General features: G+C 41.5%; 1 protein-coding gene across 8 annotated transcripts in view; it reads left to right on the top strand.

The window, feature by feature from the left end:
* Positions 1-17062, top strand: part of CHD7 (chromodomain helicase DNA binding protein 7) — a 183615-nt gene extending 166553 nt beyond the window's left edge. For 6 of the 8 annotated variants that reach the window (XM_032759699.2, XM_058444242.1, XM_032759700.2 and 3 more), the window contains 13 exons: positions 372-501; positions 910-982; positions 1140-1197; positions 1892-2120; positions 2371-2579; positions 2699-3370; positions 4234-4394; positions 5866-6093; positions 6337-6780; positions 11074-11295; positions 12363-12503; positions 12755-12859; positions 15186-17062. In XM_032759699.2, the coding sequence (XP_032615590.1) occupies positions 372-501; positions 910-982; positions 1140-1197; positions 1892-2120; positions 2371-2579; positions 2699-3370; positions 4234-4394; positions 5866-6093; positions 6337-6780; positions 11074-11295; positions 12363-12503; positions 12755-12859; positions 15186-16103 (3590 nt within the window). In that variant the 3' untranslated portion in view covers positions 16104-17062. The remainder of the gene's footprint in view (positions 1-371; positions 502-909; positions 983-1139; positions 1198-1891; positions 2121-2370; positions 2580-2698; positions 3371-4233; positions 4395-5865; positions 6094-6336; positions 6781-11073; positions 11296-12362; positions 12504-12754; positions 12860-15185) is intronic. The other 2 variants (XM_032759703.2, XM_032759704.2) reach the window with 2 other exon arrangements.
* The last annotated feature ends 625 nt before the right edge of the window (positions 17063-17687 follow it).

The raw sequence follows: 17687 nt of genomic DNA, 5'->3' as shown, positions 1-17687 counted from the left end.
CCCTGCAGAGGTCATAAAGGAACATTGCGAAGCCTTCTAAATGTCAAGCAAAATTAGATCTGGGGAAAAATAGGGTCAGAAATCCTCCCAGGCATCTTGCAGTTATTCTGAACCTGTTTTTCTATTAGTGTTTGTGGTAATTCTGATAATATCCCTGAAGTGTAACTTGGCCCCCAGTAGCTTCCCTAGAAGGAGCGTTCCATAGAATGCTCTACTAAAACAAGGTCCACTTGGATTCAACATAGATGCTAACCTTGACTGAGAAACAAACTTGTGGCAGTGCTGTGATTTTGCCAGTGATGTGATTTTGCCAGTGACGAGGCGTTTCTTTGTTTCTGTGTGTTTTCTGTGCACGGATGGGCACGGCACAGGCTATGAGAAGTACAACTCCATGCGAGCTGACCCCGCGCTGTGCTTTCTGGAACGAGTTGGTATGCCTGATGCCAAGGCCATAGCTGCCGAGCAAAGAGGAACAGACATGCTAGCAGATGGTGGTGACGGGTAAGAAGGACATTTTAAAATTTGAATAAACTTTATGTCAGTTTCACATCTATTGGCAGGGTTCAGTTCTTACCCTGCACTACACACTATATTGCGTCTGATTTGAAGTTCAAGTGATGTTTACCAGTCTACTCTATTTGTATGTTGTAATGACTGTTTAAACAATATACATTATCTTGATAATCTGAAACTTGTTTTTCTTTTCCAAATGTCATTTCCCCCAATCTCCCCGGACCCCCTCCACCACACTGCCATGGCTGCGTATTTTAAATACTGATAGAGTTGCTTTTGATGTCAAACCCATAATTAAAAGTAGCACTGGGCAGATTGTTACTCTGTCCTACCCACCCCCTTCCTTCTCTTGCTTATCAGTATGATTCAAATAATTTTTGTGTTTGTTTTACATAGGGGAGAATTTGATAGAGAAGATGAAGACCCAGAATATAAACCAACCAGAACACCATTCAAAGATGAAATAGATGTATGGACTTGAGTATATTGGCTTTTATAGCTCCATTAAAATATTATATGCCCACATAAGACTTGTTAAACTTTATAGATAATAACCTTTTCTTTAAAAGACAAAGAAAAATGAGACCCCAAATTAAAATAATTCTGTTTCTTGCTTTGCTTTCAAGGAATTTGCAAATTCTCCTCCAGAGGATAAGGAAGAATCCATGGAAATACATGCCACAGGTAAGGCCCCAGAAAAGCTCGTGTAGCCGAGCAGACATGCGCTGAGCAGTCATTGTTCACGTGGTAGGGACTGTCCTGCTTCATGATGGCAGTGTCTTAACACCTTATTTCTTCTACATTGACCTGTTTTGTGAATCATTTTAATTCTTGTTAATGGCTGTATTTTCATAACATTGAATTTCTTAGATTGGATAACTGTTTCTTTGATGATAATTAGCTGATTTATATTTTACACTAATTAGTGAAAAATTTCAAGCATCTAAACTATAGCTCTTGGGAATAGAGTATTTGCTAAGTATTCACCTAAAATATTTTCAGTTTATTTAGAATATTGACATTTTACCGAATATAAAATCATTACACAACAATTATGCAGTTATTTTTTATACTCAAGATGATTATTGCACATACATTAGAGGAGAGTACCTTATAAGAAGTTTATGCTGTAAAGTGTGTTTCTTTATGTAGGACTAATAAATAATGTTTTCATCCCCTCTAAGGAGTTAAAAAAGAAATAAGTGTATATGTTCCAAGCGAATGTTATTACTTATTTATATATTAAAAATGAGGGCACTGAGATGCCCTTTCCCACACTGTCATTTAAATCTTAATGGGTCATCCTGTTTTGTTGGAATACTCTGTGTATTGCAAGATTGCAGCTACACATTTCAAAAATGTTTTTCCACTTCCCCAGGCAAGCACAGTGAGAGTAATGCTGAGTTAGGCCAACTTTACTGGCCTAACACTTCAACCCTGACTACACGTCTGCGCCGGCTCATTACTGCCTATCAGCGCAGCTATAAAAGGCAACAGATGAGGCAAGAGGCCCTAATGAAGACTGACCGGCGCAGACGGCGGCCTCGAGAGGAAGTGAGAGCTCTGGAAGCGGAAAGGGAAGCTATTATATCTGAGAAGCGGCAAAAGTGAGTTTCTTCAGGGTTTCCACTCAGCTCCCGGTACATTCCCCTCTGCCCTGCTCCTGTAGACCCTCAAGAGACAGGACTCATATCAACGGTAGGGACCACCAAAGAAAGGCTCACTCCAGCAAAGCAGTCTGTTTCCCCACCCCCAGATAACTACTGTGTATAAAGTCTGGGGGAAAGAGGAAAAGAAACAGTAAATATTAAGTCTTTTCCTGAAGTATGATGCAAGCTAATACAATCTTTCTAACAGGTGGACAAGAAGAGAAGAGGCTGATTTTTACCGTGTGGTATCCACCTTTGGGGTTATTTTTGACCCTGTGAAACAGCAATTTGACTGGAACCAATTTCGAGCCTTTGCCAGGCTTGACAAAAAATCTGATGAGAGTTTGGAGAAATACTTCAGTTGTTTTGTGGCCATGTGTAGGCGAGTATGTCGAATGCCCGTCAAGCCAGATGATGGTAGGTACATTTAGCAACAAAGTTCTATACAAACAGACCAGTAAAGTGAAAAATAAAGTGTACAATGTAGAGTGCCCTTGAGTTCTTCCCAAGTAAATATGAGCCCTTCTGTGTTACAGAACCGCCCGACCTCTCCTCCATAATTGAGCCCATCACAGAGGAGCGAGCCTCTCGAACTCTGTACCGCATTGAGCTGCTACGGAAGATCCGCGAGCAGGTTCTCCATCACCCCCAGCTGGGAGAGAGGCTTAAGCTCTGCCAACCAAACTTGGATCTGCCGGAGTGGTGGGAGTGCGGACGGCATGACCGAGACTTGCTGGTTGGTGCTGCTAAACACGGGGTCAGTCGGACAGATTATCACATCCTCAATGACCCTGAGTTATCCTTCTTGGATGCACATAAAAACTTTGCTCAAAACAGAGGGGCAGGTAATACATCTTCCTTGAACCCACTGGCAGTTGGATTTGTCCAGACTCCTCCAGTCATCTCATCTGCTCACATTCAAGATGAGAAGGTACTGGAACAAGCCGAAGGCAAAGTGGAGGAGTCTGAAAACCCAGCTGCCAAGGAGAAATGTGAGGGCAAAGAAGAGGAAGAAGAAACCGATGGCAGTGGGAAGGAGAGCAAGCAGGAATGTGAGGCGGAGGCCAGCTCTGTGAAAAATGAACTGAAAGGTGTCGAGGTCGGCGCAGACACTGGGTCCAAATCTATTTCAGAGAAAGGTTCCGAAGAGGATGAAGAGGAAAAGCTGGAGGATGACGATAAGTCGGAAGAGTCTTCCCAGCCTGAAGGTAAGGCCTTACCACTGGCCCCTCTCCTGACTCCACAGCAGCTGGTTGTGAGATGCGTTGCTTTCTGGCAGCACAGCACCTGATCTTTTCTTTTTCACGAGTACTTAGTGTACATTTTCTTCTGTGAAGGGATGATTTCAAGTTACGCTTATACCTGTGTTTTGCCCTCGCACCTTATAGCACCTAACCATGGTATTTTGAACAACATAAACTCTAAGAAGAGTTGCATGGACACATTAGCAACTTTTGGTTTAACGATGGAAGTTAACTTGTAGTGACAGTGTTTTAAGAATTCGATGTGATTTTAATTTTGACAAATGTGAGGGAAGGTGGTCATTCAGTGAGTAAATATTGTTAATCATTTTGAAACAATTGGTGCTTATTATGTTTTGATTCAGAAGTAAAGAGTAGGAATAGAATCTAAAAATAACCAATTTTTTAAGTCACAATAAGGTTGCTGAAACTGGCCCAAAGTAAAAATAGAGCACATACTGTGCTGTAGCTGGAACCTTCAGCTTTTGCCAGAAGGTCAGCCTTTTTTTCTGTGTGGAAGAACATAGGCTCTTGAGTCAATGACTTGGTTGGCTGTCAGCCTCTTGTAAGGTTTACTTGCACAGTGCTAGGTGGCTAGTGACTAACCTCTCTAAGCCTCTGTGTCATCATCTGCAAGACGGAAATAACACCATCTATGTTAAAGGGCTGTTGCAAGCGTTAGACAACAGTGCCCAGTACCGTTCTAGCCATGTAGTAGGTACTCAATAAAATGGAGCTGATTAGTATTCACATTTTTAATCATGTCCTTTCTAAACTTCAGTTTCCCTGATACTGTGGTTGTGAGTAATGCACATTAACTCATTTCTCAGCAGGAGCTGTCTCTAGAGGGAAGAATTTTGATGAAGAAAGCAATGCTTCCATGAGCACTGCTAGAGATGAAACCCGAGATGGATTCTACATGGAGGACGGAGATCCTTCAGTAGCTCAGCTCCTTCATGAAAGAACATTTGCCTTCTCGTTTTGGCCTAAGGTTGGCAGGTTTTTGTTGCTGTTGTTTTGCTGACCAAAAAGGATTAGGGTAGAGGAAATCTTTCTAGCTTGATTTTTCAAATAATTTTAAGGTAAACTTTTGACACAGTATATGAAGACTATAGATTTTTCTTACGCTTTTAAAGAATGATCGGAAAAAGCCCAAAGAAAAAAATTGTAGAACACTTTTCTAATAGGGTGGGAAATGTAATGTGAAAGAAAGATAAGAAGAAATAGAAGTGTTTATATGGATTGATCTTTGGCTCCATGTGGCTTTTAGGTTACTTACCCCTGTTGTCTAGTATAATCTATGGCTCATTACTATAATCTATGGATTATCACTGTGTTTTAAAATTTTTTTGTGAAATAAAGCCTCCAGATTTAAGACAGCTTTGTATATTTGGAAACCTACCAGCTTCTTGACTTGGGAGAGGGTGTACTGTTGACCCATTTGCTCTTAACGCATTATGAGATAATTCCAAATGTAGTTATCTGTAACCAAAAGCAAAATGGAAATTACTTTTTTGGCTAAATAGTATAATTTTATAATAATTCCCTGTGTAATTTAGGTCTGTTTTTCAGGGTGAGGAAATCATCCTAATCACCATAACAGGGCTGTCTGGTTTAAAACAACACAAAAAATGAGCTTCAGTCAGCCTACCTCCAGGCTGGTCTTTCCCAGTATTACTGTTGTTTAAGAAACAAGGTGAAAATTTTGACCAAAGAATGTACTGTCAAAGACATTTTGTTTCCTCTGTCTATCCCTTTAGTTCCCCTGTTATGCTAACCTCCTTTATTGAGTGTAGGAGGGAGTTTCCCAGCTCAGTCAAAGGTTATAGTAGCAGGCACTTTTAATCTATGGAAACTCAGTCTAAAGCTGTAATTAGAAATTTTTAATGTACACGCTTCAATGAAATTTGAAGTGATAATAGGTAGGGAATGCAAATTGACATTCATTAGGTGTTCCTAGGTTGGTGCCCATTTCATAATGCTGAACTTTATTAATAGTGACGCTAATGATGTCCCACTTCCTGGGACTGCAATCCAGCCTGTAGATCTGAAGGGCCAGGGCGGCAAGAAGCTAATGCAGGGTTTCCATTGTCATCTACTGACATCCACCAGCAGAGCTCTATGGAGCTTGTACAAGAGTTACTTTTTAAATACGAAGATATTTTGAAGGTGGTGATTATGTAGTACGTTTTTCTGTTTTATGTAGTCAGTGTTCGTGATTAAAAAATAGCATGTTTTTCTGTGTTGAAGCCACCTAGGACCTTCTGCCAGAGCAATGCCATTATAGGAGATTTTGTTTATTTACTTTCTTGTTTGGTTTCTTGCCTTGTTTTCTTTTACTTTTTGTCCTCCAGTTGACTTTTAAACATTTTATGCTCTTTTGCATCTTGATGGATGTATTTATCTAGTAATTTTAACCAGGGCTTTGTTAAAATTTCTTGTGACTTTTCTTCTCCCTCCAGGATAGAGTAATGATAAACCGATTAGACAACATCTGTGAAGCAGTGTTGAAAGGCAAATGGCCAGTAAATAGGCGCCAGATGTTTGATTTCCAAGGCCTCATCCCAGGTTACACACCCACCGCAGTGGACAGCCCCTTGCAGAAGAGGAGCTTTGCTGAGCTCTCCATGGTCGGCCAAGCCAGCATTAGTGGGAGTGAGGACATCACTACTTCTCCTCAGTTGTCAAAGGTGAATTAGAATGGTTTGTTTCTGCAGCTTAAAAGGGAGCTCTCTAAGCCTTAACTGAGTTTGCGAGCTTATATTTCACTGGCCCTGCTTAGAAATAAGATAGCTGCTGTTTCCTCAGCTCTGTGCACCAGTCATGAAAGCTTAATTCCTTAAGCTTCTTGTTCCTTATTTCTAAAAGCCAGCCCATATAGCCAATACTGTTTTGGCTCACTGCAACTCTATTCTGTTGGAATTTTTCAATAGGAAGATGCCCTCAACCTCTCTGTCCCTCGCCAGCGGAGGAGGAGGAGGAGAAAAATCGAAATTGAGGCCGAAAGAGCTGCCAAGAGGCGAAATCTCATGGAGATGGTTGCCCAGCTTCGAGAGTCTCAGGTGGTCTCAGAAAATGGACAAGAAAAAGTTGTAGATTTATCAAAGGCCTCAAGAGAGGCAACAAGCTCTACCTCAAATTTTTCATCTCTTTCTTCAAAGTTTATCTTGCCTAATGTCTCAACACCAGTGTCTGATGCCTTTAAGACTCAAATGGAACTGCTCCAAGCAGGCCTTTCGCGCACACCCACAAGGCATCTCCTTAATGGCTCCCTAGTGGATGGAGAGCCTCCCATGAAGAGGAGGCGGGGAAGGAGGAAAAATGTGGAGGGCCTTGATCTGCTTTTCATGAGCCACAAACGGACGTCATTGAGTGCAGTAAGTTGGGGAGCTCGCCTGCATGGTGATTGCACATGTTGACAGCTGAGGGTCCCGCAATGCTCACGATGCTGGGCTGTGTTTCTCTCAGCAGCATGGTATGAAAGCCAGCTTCCTCCACTAAAGAAATAGTTTTACAATAAACAGTCATGATTCTGATCATTGATACAGATCACTTGGCCTGAACGAAGTGTAGCTTGAGGATATATTCTTCCCAAGTTCTGATGTGTTGATTGCTCTCAGAAGAACAGCCCAACCTAGAAACATGTTCTTCTGAGTCTAGAATTGTTATCTGAATTCTCGAGGTGGAACAAGTTTCAATGTTATGTTTTAGGCCTGGCATTTATTAAAATTAGTATAAATGTTTCATTTTGGACCTAAGATTTGTGTTAACATAAAAAGCTAGTGACTGCAAATTCTCCTATCTCCGTAAGTAGATATTTTAAAAATTTGAGCTGTGCCTTTGCTAGAATAGGTTTGAATAGAATGTATGAACCAGTGGATTTTGACTTTTCCTTTCTCAATTCAGAGGAAATAAATGAATGCAGTATAATCAAAATGATTTTCTTTCTTAATCTGCTTCAACTACATCTCACCCAAAAATGTGGTGCCTGACTTACTGATGACCAGAATTTTATCCCAAAGAGCACAATTACATGTGCTTTTTTAAAAAATGGTTTAGCACTATGTATCTTGAACCTATTGACCAGAAGTCCCAGTCACCATAGTGGCTGGAGCTCTTTGTCTGTGTTGTGAGGAGTGGGTGCTCCAGGAAGTGTTCCAGGTACTGGGCCATCCTGGACCCCTTCCTCAAGCAGTGGGACACACTTTGGGAAACTGAAATTTGAGATTGGGGGAAGACAGTTGTCTGTTTCAACATGTTTTTTCTTACACCATCCCTATTATTATTTGCCCATTTTCTATTTCTTGAACTCAGAGAAAGCTTAATAAGAAGGCAGGAAAAGACATAGTTGAGTTAAAGTTCAGAAATGAAAAATAACATTCACTGAAATTTGTTTGCCCTCTGGTGGGGTCTAATTAAAACAGAAGCGTTAGGCCGGGCGCGGTGGCTCACGCTTGTAATCCCAGCACTTTGGGAGGCCGAGGCGGGCGGATCACGAGGTCAGGAGATCGAGACCATGGTGAAACCCCGTCTCTACTAAAAATACAAAAAATTAGCTGGGCGTGGTGGCGGGCGTCTGTAGTCCCAGCTACTCAGAGAGGCTGAGGCAGGAGAATGGCGTGAACCCGGGAGGCGGAGCTTGCAGTGAGCCAAGATCACGCCACTGCACTCCAGCCTGGGTGACAGAGCGAGACTCCGTCTCAAAAAAAACAGAAGCATTCAGGTGGCTAAGAGTAAATTTTCAAAATTGGGCCAGGCACAGTGGCTCACGCCTGTAATCCCAGCACTCTGGGAGGCCAAGGCAGATGGATCACTTGAGATCAGCAGTTCAAGACCAGCCTGGCCAACATGGCAAAACCTTGTGTCTACTAAAATTATAAAAATTAGCCTGGCCTGGTGGCACGTGCCTGTGATCCCAGCTACTCAGGTTGCTGAGGCAGGAGAATTGCTTGAACCCGGGAGGCAGAGGTTGCAGTGAACCGAGATCGCATCACTGCACTCCAGCCTGAACAACAGAGTGAGACTCTGTCTCAAAAAAAATAAATAAAATTTTTTTCAAAATTGATTACCAATGCACGAGTCATCATAATGGTCATATTTGTTGATGGTATGATTGTTTTCAGAATCCTGTAAAAGTACCCTTTGTGATGTGATGTAAGCTGTGACTTACATGTTTTCCGTAAGTTAAAATGCCATTTCTAGGGTTATGGCCCTTAGACAGAGTTGTAGCACTAGTGGTTAGCCTTCCTGTTTGAAACTACTACTTTGGTAGATTTTGTTGACTGATAAATTCTTTCTCCATAAACTTTAACAAATTGGGAAGTTTCTGCAGCTGACACTTCTTTTTGTTTATTATCATGTTCAATGTTTGTAGGGTTTTTTGTTTTTGAAACAGGGTTTGTTTTTGAGACAGGGTCTCACTGTTTCGCCCAGGCTGGAGCACAATGGTGCAATCTGGGCTCACTGCAGCCTCCAACTTCCGGGCTCAATCGATTCTCACACCTCAGCCTCCTGAGTAGATGGGACTACAGGCGTGCACCACCATACCCGGCTAATTGTTTTGTATTTTTGGTGGGGACGGGGTTTCACCATGTTGCCCAGGCTGGTCTTAAACTTCTGGGCTCAAGTAATCCACCCACCTCAGCCTCCTGAAGTACTGGGTTTACAGGCAATCATGTTCAATATTTGGATCATGACACAGCTTTGTCTCTGGACCAGGTGTTAGGAATTAATAATGCAACACACATGCTTTTTTCCTATTGCAAGTACACATCCTATTTTAAATCTGAGACTGATTTTATTCATTTCACTATTTTAAGCCATTGTTAAGAATTTGTTGATATTTTTCTTTTTCTAAAGTCACATTTAGAAAGCCTGAGAGAATTCCTAATTGAAGTTAGAGAATGTATTTTTAAAACTTTTTCTTTTTTTAGCTGTCACATTTTGAAATGTAGGAATTCCTCATTTGGTGTTGTTGGGGGTGATGTGCATGCACATAAAATACAAGGAAAGCACTGATCAATCTGTAAATAAACCAAGTAGGAAAAGATGTAAAGGCCAGCAGTATTACCTGGATGAAAGAAGACAGATCTTAGATCTATCTGTCTTAGTATTTTGTCAGCACTCTAACTGTGCTGCCATGAAAAAGTAAGAGTGCATTCAGCAACAGTGGACAAGCTGGCACTATTCCCTGTGCCAGCACTGAGAGTCAAAAAATACAGTCCTGTCAAGTGCTTGCACTGGAGAATGCAGTGTTTAGGATGGGGTAGCAGATAAATCATAATGTGTCCTGGTTGTTCATGTGTGCCATGACCAAGGGATGTCTAGGGTACTTTGTGAGCCCAAAGGAAGCCTAGGAGTGGAGGGAAGAGGATATGGGGAGAAACAGATGAGGTACTTCAGTTAAGTTTTGAAGATCATGTAGTAGTTGGTCATTTTAAAAGGGCTGGCAGAGAACATGTGTAAGAGGAGAGAGCCTCTTGGGTTTGAAGAACTGAGGAATTTGCTGAGGAAGTGAGCTTCAGCAGAGATGAGCTTGGAGAGAAGGCAGGATGCAAATCATGGAGGGCCTTGATGCCATTCGGAAGAACCTGGATTTTGTCCTGGAGGTAATAGGGATGCAATTATTGAAAAAAAATAGGAGAATGATGTGACATAATTTTTTGAACTGGGAAAAGCTGCATTTTAGAAAACCGACTCCAGCGTAGCAGTGTGGAGGTTGGATTGAAGATAGGCGGGGTTAGAATCAGGGAGACCATTTGGGAATATTGCAATAACCTGGGTGGGAAGTGACGAAGGCTTGCGCCATGGTAGAGCTGTGGGGAAGGAGAAATGGGTGTCTGGAGGTTGAAATAACTGTAGACTTCAGTTAGCGTTGTTCTTTCCAATGTTGCCACACATGTCTGAGACAAAATGTCCCACTACCAACAAAATTATATTGTGCACAGAGTGCCAGTAAGTTACATATAGACTGGCTTTTAGAAATTCCTTTAGTAAATTATCTTTAATATTATTATCCGGGGATCTCCAAGAGAGACTGAGAGGCCGCCTTTCATGCATATCAGCCCAGACTGTACCCTGCATGTTGTATTCCCAGTGGCTGGCTTAGGATTTCAAAGCATGGAACCTTAGTGGACTATAAGTTTTTTACCTAATTACTAGTTCTACAGTGTGAAGAATGATATAAAAATTTCGTCTTCTTTTTTTTATTTTTTATTTTTTTGAGATGAAGTCTCACTCCATTGCCTAGGCTGGAGTGCAGTGGCACAGTCTCTGCTCACTGCAACCTCTGCCTCCTGATTTCAAGTGATTCTCCTGCCCTAGCCTCCCAGGTAGCTGGGATTACAGGCAAGCACCACCATGCCTGGCTAATTTTTGTTATTTTTTCTAAAGATGGGGTTTCACCATGTTGGCCAGGCTGGTCTCGAACTCCTGACCTCAGGTGATCCTCCCACCTTGGCCTCCCAGAGTGCTGGGATTACAGGCATGAGCCACCGTGCCCAGCCTCGTTTTCTTTTAATAGCGGTTCCCAAACAACTAGACATTGTTTCTAGTAGCTATTTCCCCTTTTTGATCAAAGATCCATTCTAGGATAGCATTTTCTTGAAATAGGATATTGTCAGAGGCTCTCTCTTCGTGTGAGAATTCATACCATTGTGAACTTTCTGCAGGAGGATGCTGAGGTGACCAAAGCTTTTGAAGAAGATATAGAGACCCCACCAACAAGAAACATTCCTTCTCCCGGACAGCTGGACCCAGACACACGGATCCCTGTTATCAATCTCGAAGATGGGACTAGGCTGGTGGGGGAAGATGCTCCTAAAAATAAGGATTTAGTTGAATGGCTGAAGCTGCATCCTACTTACACTGTTGATATGCCAAGTTATGTACCAGTGAGTATTTCAGAGTTTAGAGTTGGAAGGAATCTTGCAGGCCGGTCCACTTCATTCCCTTACAACATAGAAATCCCTGACAGCTGGTCCCTCTGCCTTTTCCTGGAATGTTTCCTGGTCTCAAACATTTCCCAGGTCATTGTTGTTGAATCTTCTTCATTACAGATACTAGCTTCAGGTCTGTCTTACTGAAGGCAGCCTTACAGTTATTTGAAGATGTGCCTTACGCATTTCCTTACTGTTTGCTTCTCCCATCAAACTCATGTGACTTCTTCAGTTATTCTTTCGATGGCATCGTTTCCAGGCGGTCTTAGTATTGGGGTAACACTCTTGAATGCACTTTCTCTAGTCTCCAGACAAGACTCCGCCATCCCAGAGTGCTATGAAGCCATTACTTCCAGAGATTTGACCAGTTATTGCAGCCCAAGGTTGTATTAGCTGCTTTTATGGCAACTAATGCTGGTGCCTTATATTAAATGTTAGACAATTCATATCTCCAAATGGTTTGTCACACAAACTGTTTGCTAGCTAGCAATGCAAGTCTTTTGCTTTCTATATTTATGTGATTGATTTTTTAAAACTTAAACGTAGAGTTTTACATTTTATTTTGTTGGGTTCAGCCTAATGTTCTTGCGACTCAGAATGTACTCCCACCCCCTACAAGATCTGTCTGTTGGTTAGTTCTCATTACAGACAGTCTCATGTTGTTGATGGGGTATCATCTCTGTGTTCATTCAAGCCACTAACTAGAAATTAATAAAAGTACTACAGAAAGCCTCCTTTAAAAGTATCATGACTTGGTTAAACATTTAAAGAAAAACTTTAAGTGAGGTTATTGATAGACAAAAGGAAAAGCCAATTCTCACTTATGTGTTCCTTAATGGACAGGGGTAAAATAGGAGTTTTTTCTTTCAAAGAGAAAAATATGGCTTCTAATATTAATAATTAAAATGATTCTTGAAACTTCCATAATAATTGAAGATGATCTGACAGTTCTCTTTGGGATTTATATAGAGAAGACTAAGTACTAAATACCAGTTTTACTAAATATGTTTTTTCTTTTGCAGAAGAATGCAGATATGCTATTTTCCTCATTTCAGAAACCGAAACAGAAACGACATAGATGTCGAAACCCTAATAAATTGGATATAAACACTTTGACAGGAGAAGAAAGGGTGCCTGTTGTCAATAAACGAAATGGAAAGAAGGTAAACGCTGGGAAAGGGAATTGATCACTATGCGATTTTTTAGCCCAGAAGGAAGTGTTTTATCCTGCCTTCTTCTATAGAAGAAAAGAATCCCGTCTGCCCGAATGCATGTGTGAGTGTGTGCGTGTGTGTGTGTGTGTGTGTGTGTGTGTGTGTGTGTGTGTGTGTGTGTATTATAGAAGGGGGAGGGAGTAGATAGAAAGGGGAGGGAAGACTGTGTTTTTAATCATTTGTCAAATGCCTCTACCCAGATGGGTGGAGCTATGGCGCCTCCAATGAAGGATCTACCCAGGTGGCTGGAAGAAAATCCTGAATTTGCAGTTGCTCCAGACTGGACTGATATAGTTAAGCAGTCTGTAAGTACAAACTGCATTTCTATCAAGAAAGGTAGCTATACAAAACTGTTTTCCTTAGTCTTTCTTATTTTCTGTTGGCCATTAATTATTCAGTTGTAACTTATTCTTAGCTTAACAGAATTGACATAATACATCATTTTCATACATCATTAATACATCATTTCTTACATCAATACATCATTAATCCAAAGTGAATTCATTTGTCAGCTCCAATTTAAAAGGTTTGTATGGAAACATACCTTCACAGTCTTGGAGGTAGACTTCTCCAGGGGGGATTGCCCCAGGTAAGCCTACTTAACAGCTCACCTGTGGAATAGGATGTATGGTGGTTGAGATCCTTAAGATTAACTGTGATTTCTGATTTAAAAAAAAAAAAATACAGCAGTTCTGCCTAAAAGATTTGTTATCATTAGCTTTTAAAAAATTCGTTTAGGACACGCTGGTTCTTTGTTTTAATTATACATGAAAAATGACTTTTCTTTCGGTGTAACATTCTGTTGATCTTAACACACATGTGAGTTTGTGAACTGACACCATAGTCAGAATAGGGTTCCATCCCCCCACCCCCCACCCCAAGTTCCCTCACACCGTCCTGTCCCCACTCTAGCCCCTGGCTGCCGCTGACCTGTTGTCCATCCCTGTCTTTTTGAGAATGTCCTAAAATGGAAGCATGAAGGACATAAGTCTTGAAGCGATTTCTTTCGCTCATCGTATGGAAGGTCATTGATGGTCGCATGTGTCACAGTTCTCTCCTTTCTGTTGCCAAGTAGCTGTCTCCATTGCATAGATGTGACACTGCATGGCTTAGCCCTCACACACTGAAGGACATCTGGGTTATTTCCTGATTTTTGAAACTGATTAGAGCTGCTATAAGCAATTGTGTACAGGTTTTGGTGTGAACATAAGTTTTCATTTTTCTAGGGTAGATACTAAAATATAATTACATTTTCCATATTTCAAAAATACTTTTACATATATTTGAAATATCCAAAATAACACATTATAGAGGGGATAAAACATCCTGGGTTTATATTATGTTATACTATTTTATAATTTTTCTCCCATGCAGTATCTTTTTTTCTTTTCTTTTTTTTTTTTGAGACAAGATCTTTGTCACCCAGGCTGGAGTGCAGTGGCGAAATCACAGCTCACTACAGCCTCAATCTCCCAGGCTCAAGCAATCCTCCCACCTAAGCCTCCCAAGCAGCTGGGACTACAGGCACACATCACCAAGCTTGGCTAGTTTTTGTATTTTTTGTAGAGAAGGCATTTTGCCGTGTTGCCCAGGCTGATCTCGAACTCACCTCAAGCAGTCTGCCTGCCCTGACCTCCCAAAGTGCTGAGATTACAGGTGTGAGCCACTGTGCCCAGTCAAAAATTTGTTTTAATTGACAGATATTTAATTGACAAAAATTAATTGATGAATCAAATGTATATGCAAGGTGTTTTTTTCTTTTAAGAGACAGGGTCTTGCTGTGTCACCCAGGCTAGAGTGCAATGGTGCAATCATAGGTCACTGCAGCCTCAAACTCCTGGGCTCAAGCAGTCCTCCCACCTCAGCCTCCTGATTAGCCAAGTAGCTGGGATGACAAGCATATGCCACCACACCTGGATAACTTTTTTTTTATTTTGTAGAGGTAGGGTCTTGCTGTGTGCCCCAGGCTGGTCTCAGACTCCTGGGCTCAAGAAATCCTCTAGTCTTGGCCTCCCAAAGTGTTGGGATTACAAGCATGAACCACAGCACCTGGCTTCAAAGTGATGATTTGATATAATTATACATTATGTACTTTCCTTTTTAAAAAATTGTTATGGGTACATAGTAGGTATATATATAGGGTACATGAGATATTTTTGTACAAGCACACAGTGCATAATAATCACGTTGGGTAGATGAGGTATGCATCACCTCAAGCATTTACCCTTTGTATTACAAACAATGTGATTATACTCTTTTAGTTATTTTAAAATATGCAATAAATTATTGTTGACTGTGTAGTCACCCTGTTGTGTTATCAAAAACTAGATCTTACTCATCCTAACTCTATTTTTGTACCCTGTATGATTTCTTGAGTTAGTTATGGATGCAGCTAACTTGACATTTACCTCACTGATGAGTAGCCTTGAGCAATTTTTCTGCAGTTCGGCAAGCTAACATAATAATAAAAACAAGTTTTGCTGTCATTAAGTTTTATCACTGAGCTGTTAGGAGGGAAGAATTACTTAGGTATTTCCATTTGGAATGGCAGGTTCACCACAGAGGCTCACATTGAGATCAAGTTGTCTTTGACAGCCTTTATAGCCATTGTTTGCCTCCCCTGTCCTCCAGGGTTTTGTTCCTGAGTCGATGTTTGACCGCCTTCTCACTGGGCCTGTGGTGCGGGGAGAGGGAGCGAGCAGAAGAGGAAGAAGACCCAAAAGTGAGATCGCAAGAGCAGCCGCGGCTGCTGCTGCTGTGGCTTCCACGTCAGGGATCAACCCTTTGCTGGTGAACAGCCTGTTCGCTGGAATGGACCTGACGAGCCTTCAGAATCTCCAGAATCTCCAGTCGCTCCAGCTGGCAGGCCTCATGGGCTTCCCTCCAGGACTGGCAACAGCTGCCACCGCCGGAGGCGATGCGAAGAACCCTGCTGCTGTGCTGCCCCTGATGCTGCCAGGAATGGCGGGCCTGCCCAACGTGTTTGGCTTGGGCGGGCTGTTGAATAACCCTCTGTCAGCTGCTACTGGAAACACCACTACTGCTTCTAGTCAAGGAGAACCGGAAGACAGCACTTCAAAAGGAGAGGAGAAAGGAAATGAGAATGAAGATGAGAACAAAGACTCTGAGAAAAGCACAGATGCTGTTTCGGCTGCTGACTCTGCGAATGGATCTGTTGGTGCTGCTACTGCCCCGGCTGGATTGCCCTCAAACCCGCTAGCCTTCAACCCTTTCCTCCTGTCCACAATGGCCCCGGGCCTCTTCTACCCATCCATGTTTCTACCTCCAGGACTGGGGGGATTGACGCTGCCTGGGTTCCCAGCATTGGCAGGACTTCAGAATGCCGTGGGCTCCAGCGAAGAAAAGGCTGCTGACAAGGCTGAGGGAGGACCCTTTAAAGATGGAGAGACCCTTGAAGGGAGCGATGCCGAGGAGAGCCTGGATAAGACTGCAGAGTCCTCCCTCTTAGAAGATGAAATAGCACAGGGTGAAGAGCTAGACTCAATTGATGGGGGGGATGAAATAGAAAACAATGAAAATGATGAGTAACCAGTACCAGTTCCAGTTCAAGTGTTGAAAACTTTTGACAAGTGGTAGTCCTACTGTTTACACTCACAGTTAATGTTCATACCTAGTTTTATAAGCTGTTCTGTAACATAGTGTAGCAAAAAAAAAAGTTCAAGTCATGTTATACAGGTGTGTCAAAAGGTATCTTGGTCATTAAGTATTGTGCAGTGCATTATTTATTATCCCTAGGAGAGATGAAATTTGAGAGGTGATCATGTCTTTTTAAGGAAACTTACATAATGCTCTGCTTTTTTTTTTCTCTTGGTACCATTGGTATTATAATAAAGAGCAATTTGTAACTGAGTGGCACTAATGGAAGAAAGTGCTGCTCAAAGGAAGTATGAAGTTATATATTTAATTTTTTAATTTTAATTTTTAATTTTTTTGCTGTGAAGGTCAAGCTGAAATTTACCATACATATCATACTTGCTCATTTGTTTCCCTTTTTGACTGTATGGGGGTTCCCACACTCGCGCATACACACACATCCATACACTCTGACAATCTCCACGCTAGTGTGAACGCCTCTGTCCCGAGGCGCAGCAATAATAAGGCAGCTGTTGAATGTGAAGGGTCCCTTTGGAAAATTAACCTACTGGGAGGGTTCTTGCCAGACAGAACTACAGTTCCATTGTCTCGTGGTCTTGTAATGCACTGGTAAAAACAAAATAAATAGATGAATAAATAAAGAGTGAGAGAAGAGAGAATCAGGTACCTTTTTTAAATTAAAGGACTTTGTTACTTTAGCCACAAAGCTAAAACAGCATTACCTCAGCTCTAAACTAGCCTTGAAGTTTACAGACATGACTTTGTAAATGTATTGTTTTTCTTTGTTGTGATGTCCTTTTATTTTTTTCTTTGAAAACTGCTATCATGTAAGATAAAATGTAAATTGCTGCCAACTGTAGTAATGATGCTTTTAATAAAAGTGACCCATGATATGCAGAGATGTAATTATAGAATGTAGTATATAGGGAAACTGGTGTTCACTCTATTTTTTGTATTCGCAATAGATGCAAATACAGCATTCTGGCTTTTGTACAGTTTCTTGATATATCCTCTTATACTAGATTAGCTTTTAGTAATACACTAAACTGTCTCCAAGACTAGACAGGAAGGAAAACCTTGAATTACTCTCACATAATTCCACTCCAGATATCTCAACAGAAATGCATACAAAAAACTCCTATTACTCCCTCAAAAGGGCATCTGAGACCGAGAATACTTAGAAATGTGTGCAGCATGTGATAATGTGGTACGCTGAAGAACAAAAGGGCAAAAGAAAAATGAGGCTTTAATAGGCACAATATCTAGGTCATTTATCCTTGGTTAATGGGTAGAAAAACACAATGCAGTAGTGTCAGCAAGGGACACAAAGGCACTCTGGTGTCCTGCAGACCAGCGCTCGATGCCAGAAACCAGTGTGTGGAAAAAGCCATGTGGAATTGAAACAGACCCACTTAAGCACGCACGCGCGCACGCACGGTCTCAGGAGCTACTGATTGTGGACCCCTTTTTGACCTTTGGTATTTAAAGTAAAATATAATTTGAGATCTACTGTTTTCA

This window comes from Hylobates moloch, unplaced genomic scaffold, assembly GCF_009828535.3.
Source record: "Hylobates moloch isolate HMO894 unplaced genomic scaffold, HMol_V3 SCAFFOLD_9, whole genome shotgun sequence".
NCBI classification, from domain to species: domain Eukaryota; kingdom Metazoa; phylum Chordata; class Mammalia; order Primates; family Hylobatidae; genus Hylobates; species Hylobates moloch.
Note: the sequence above shows the minus strand (reverse complement) of the source record. Positions and strands in the feature narration are given on the sequence as shown.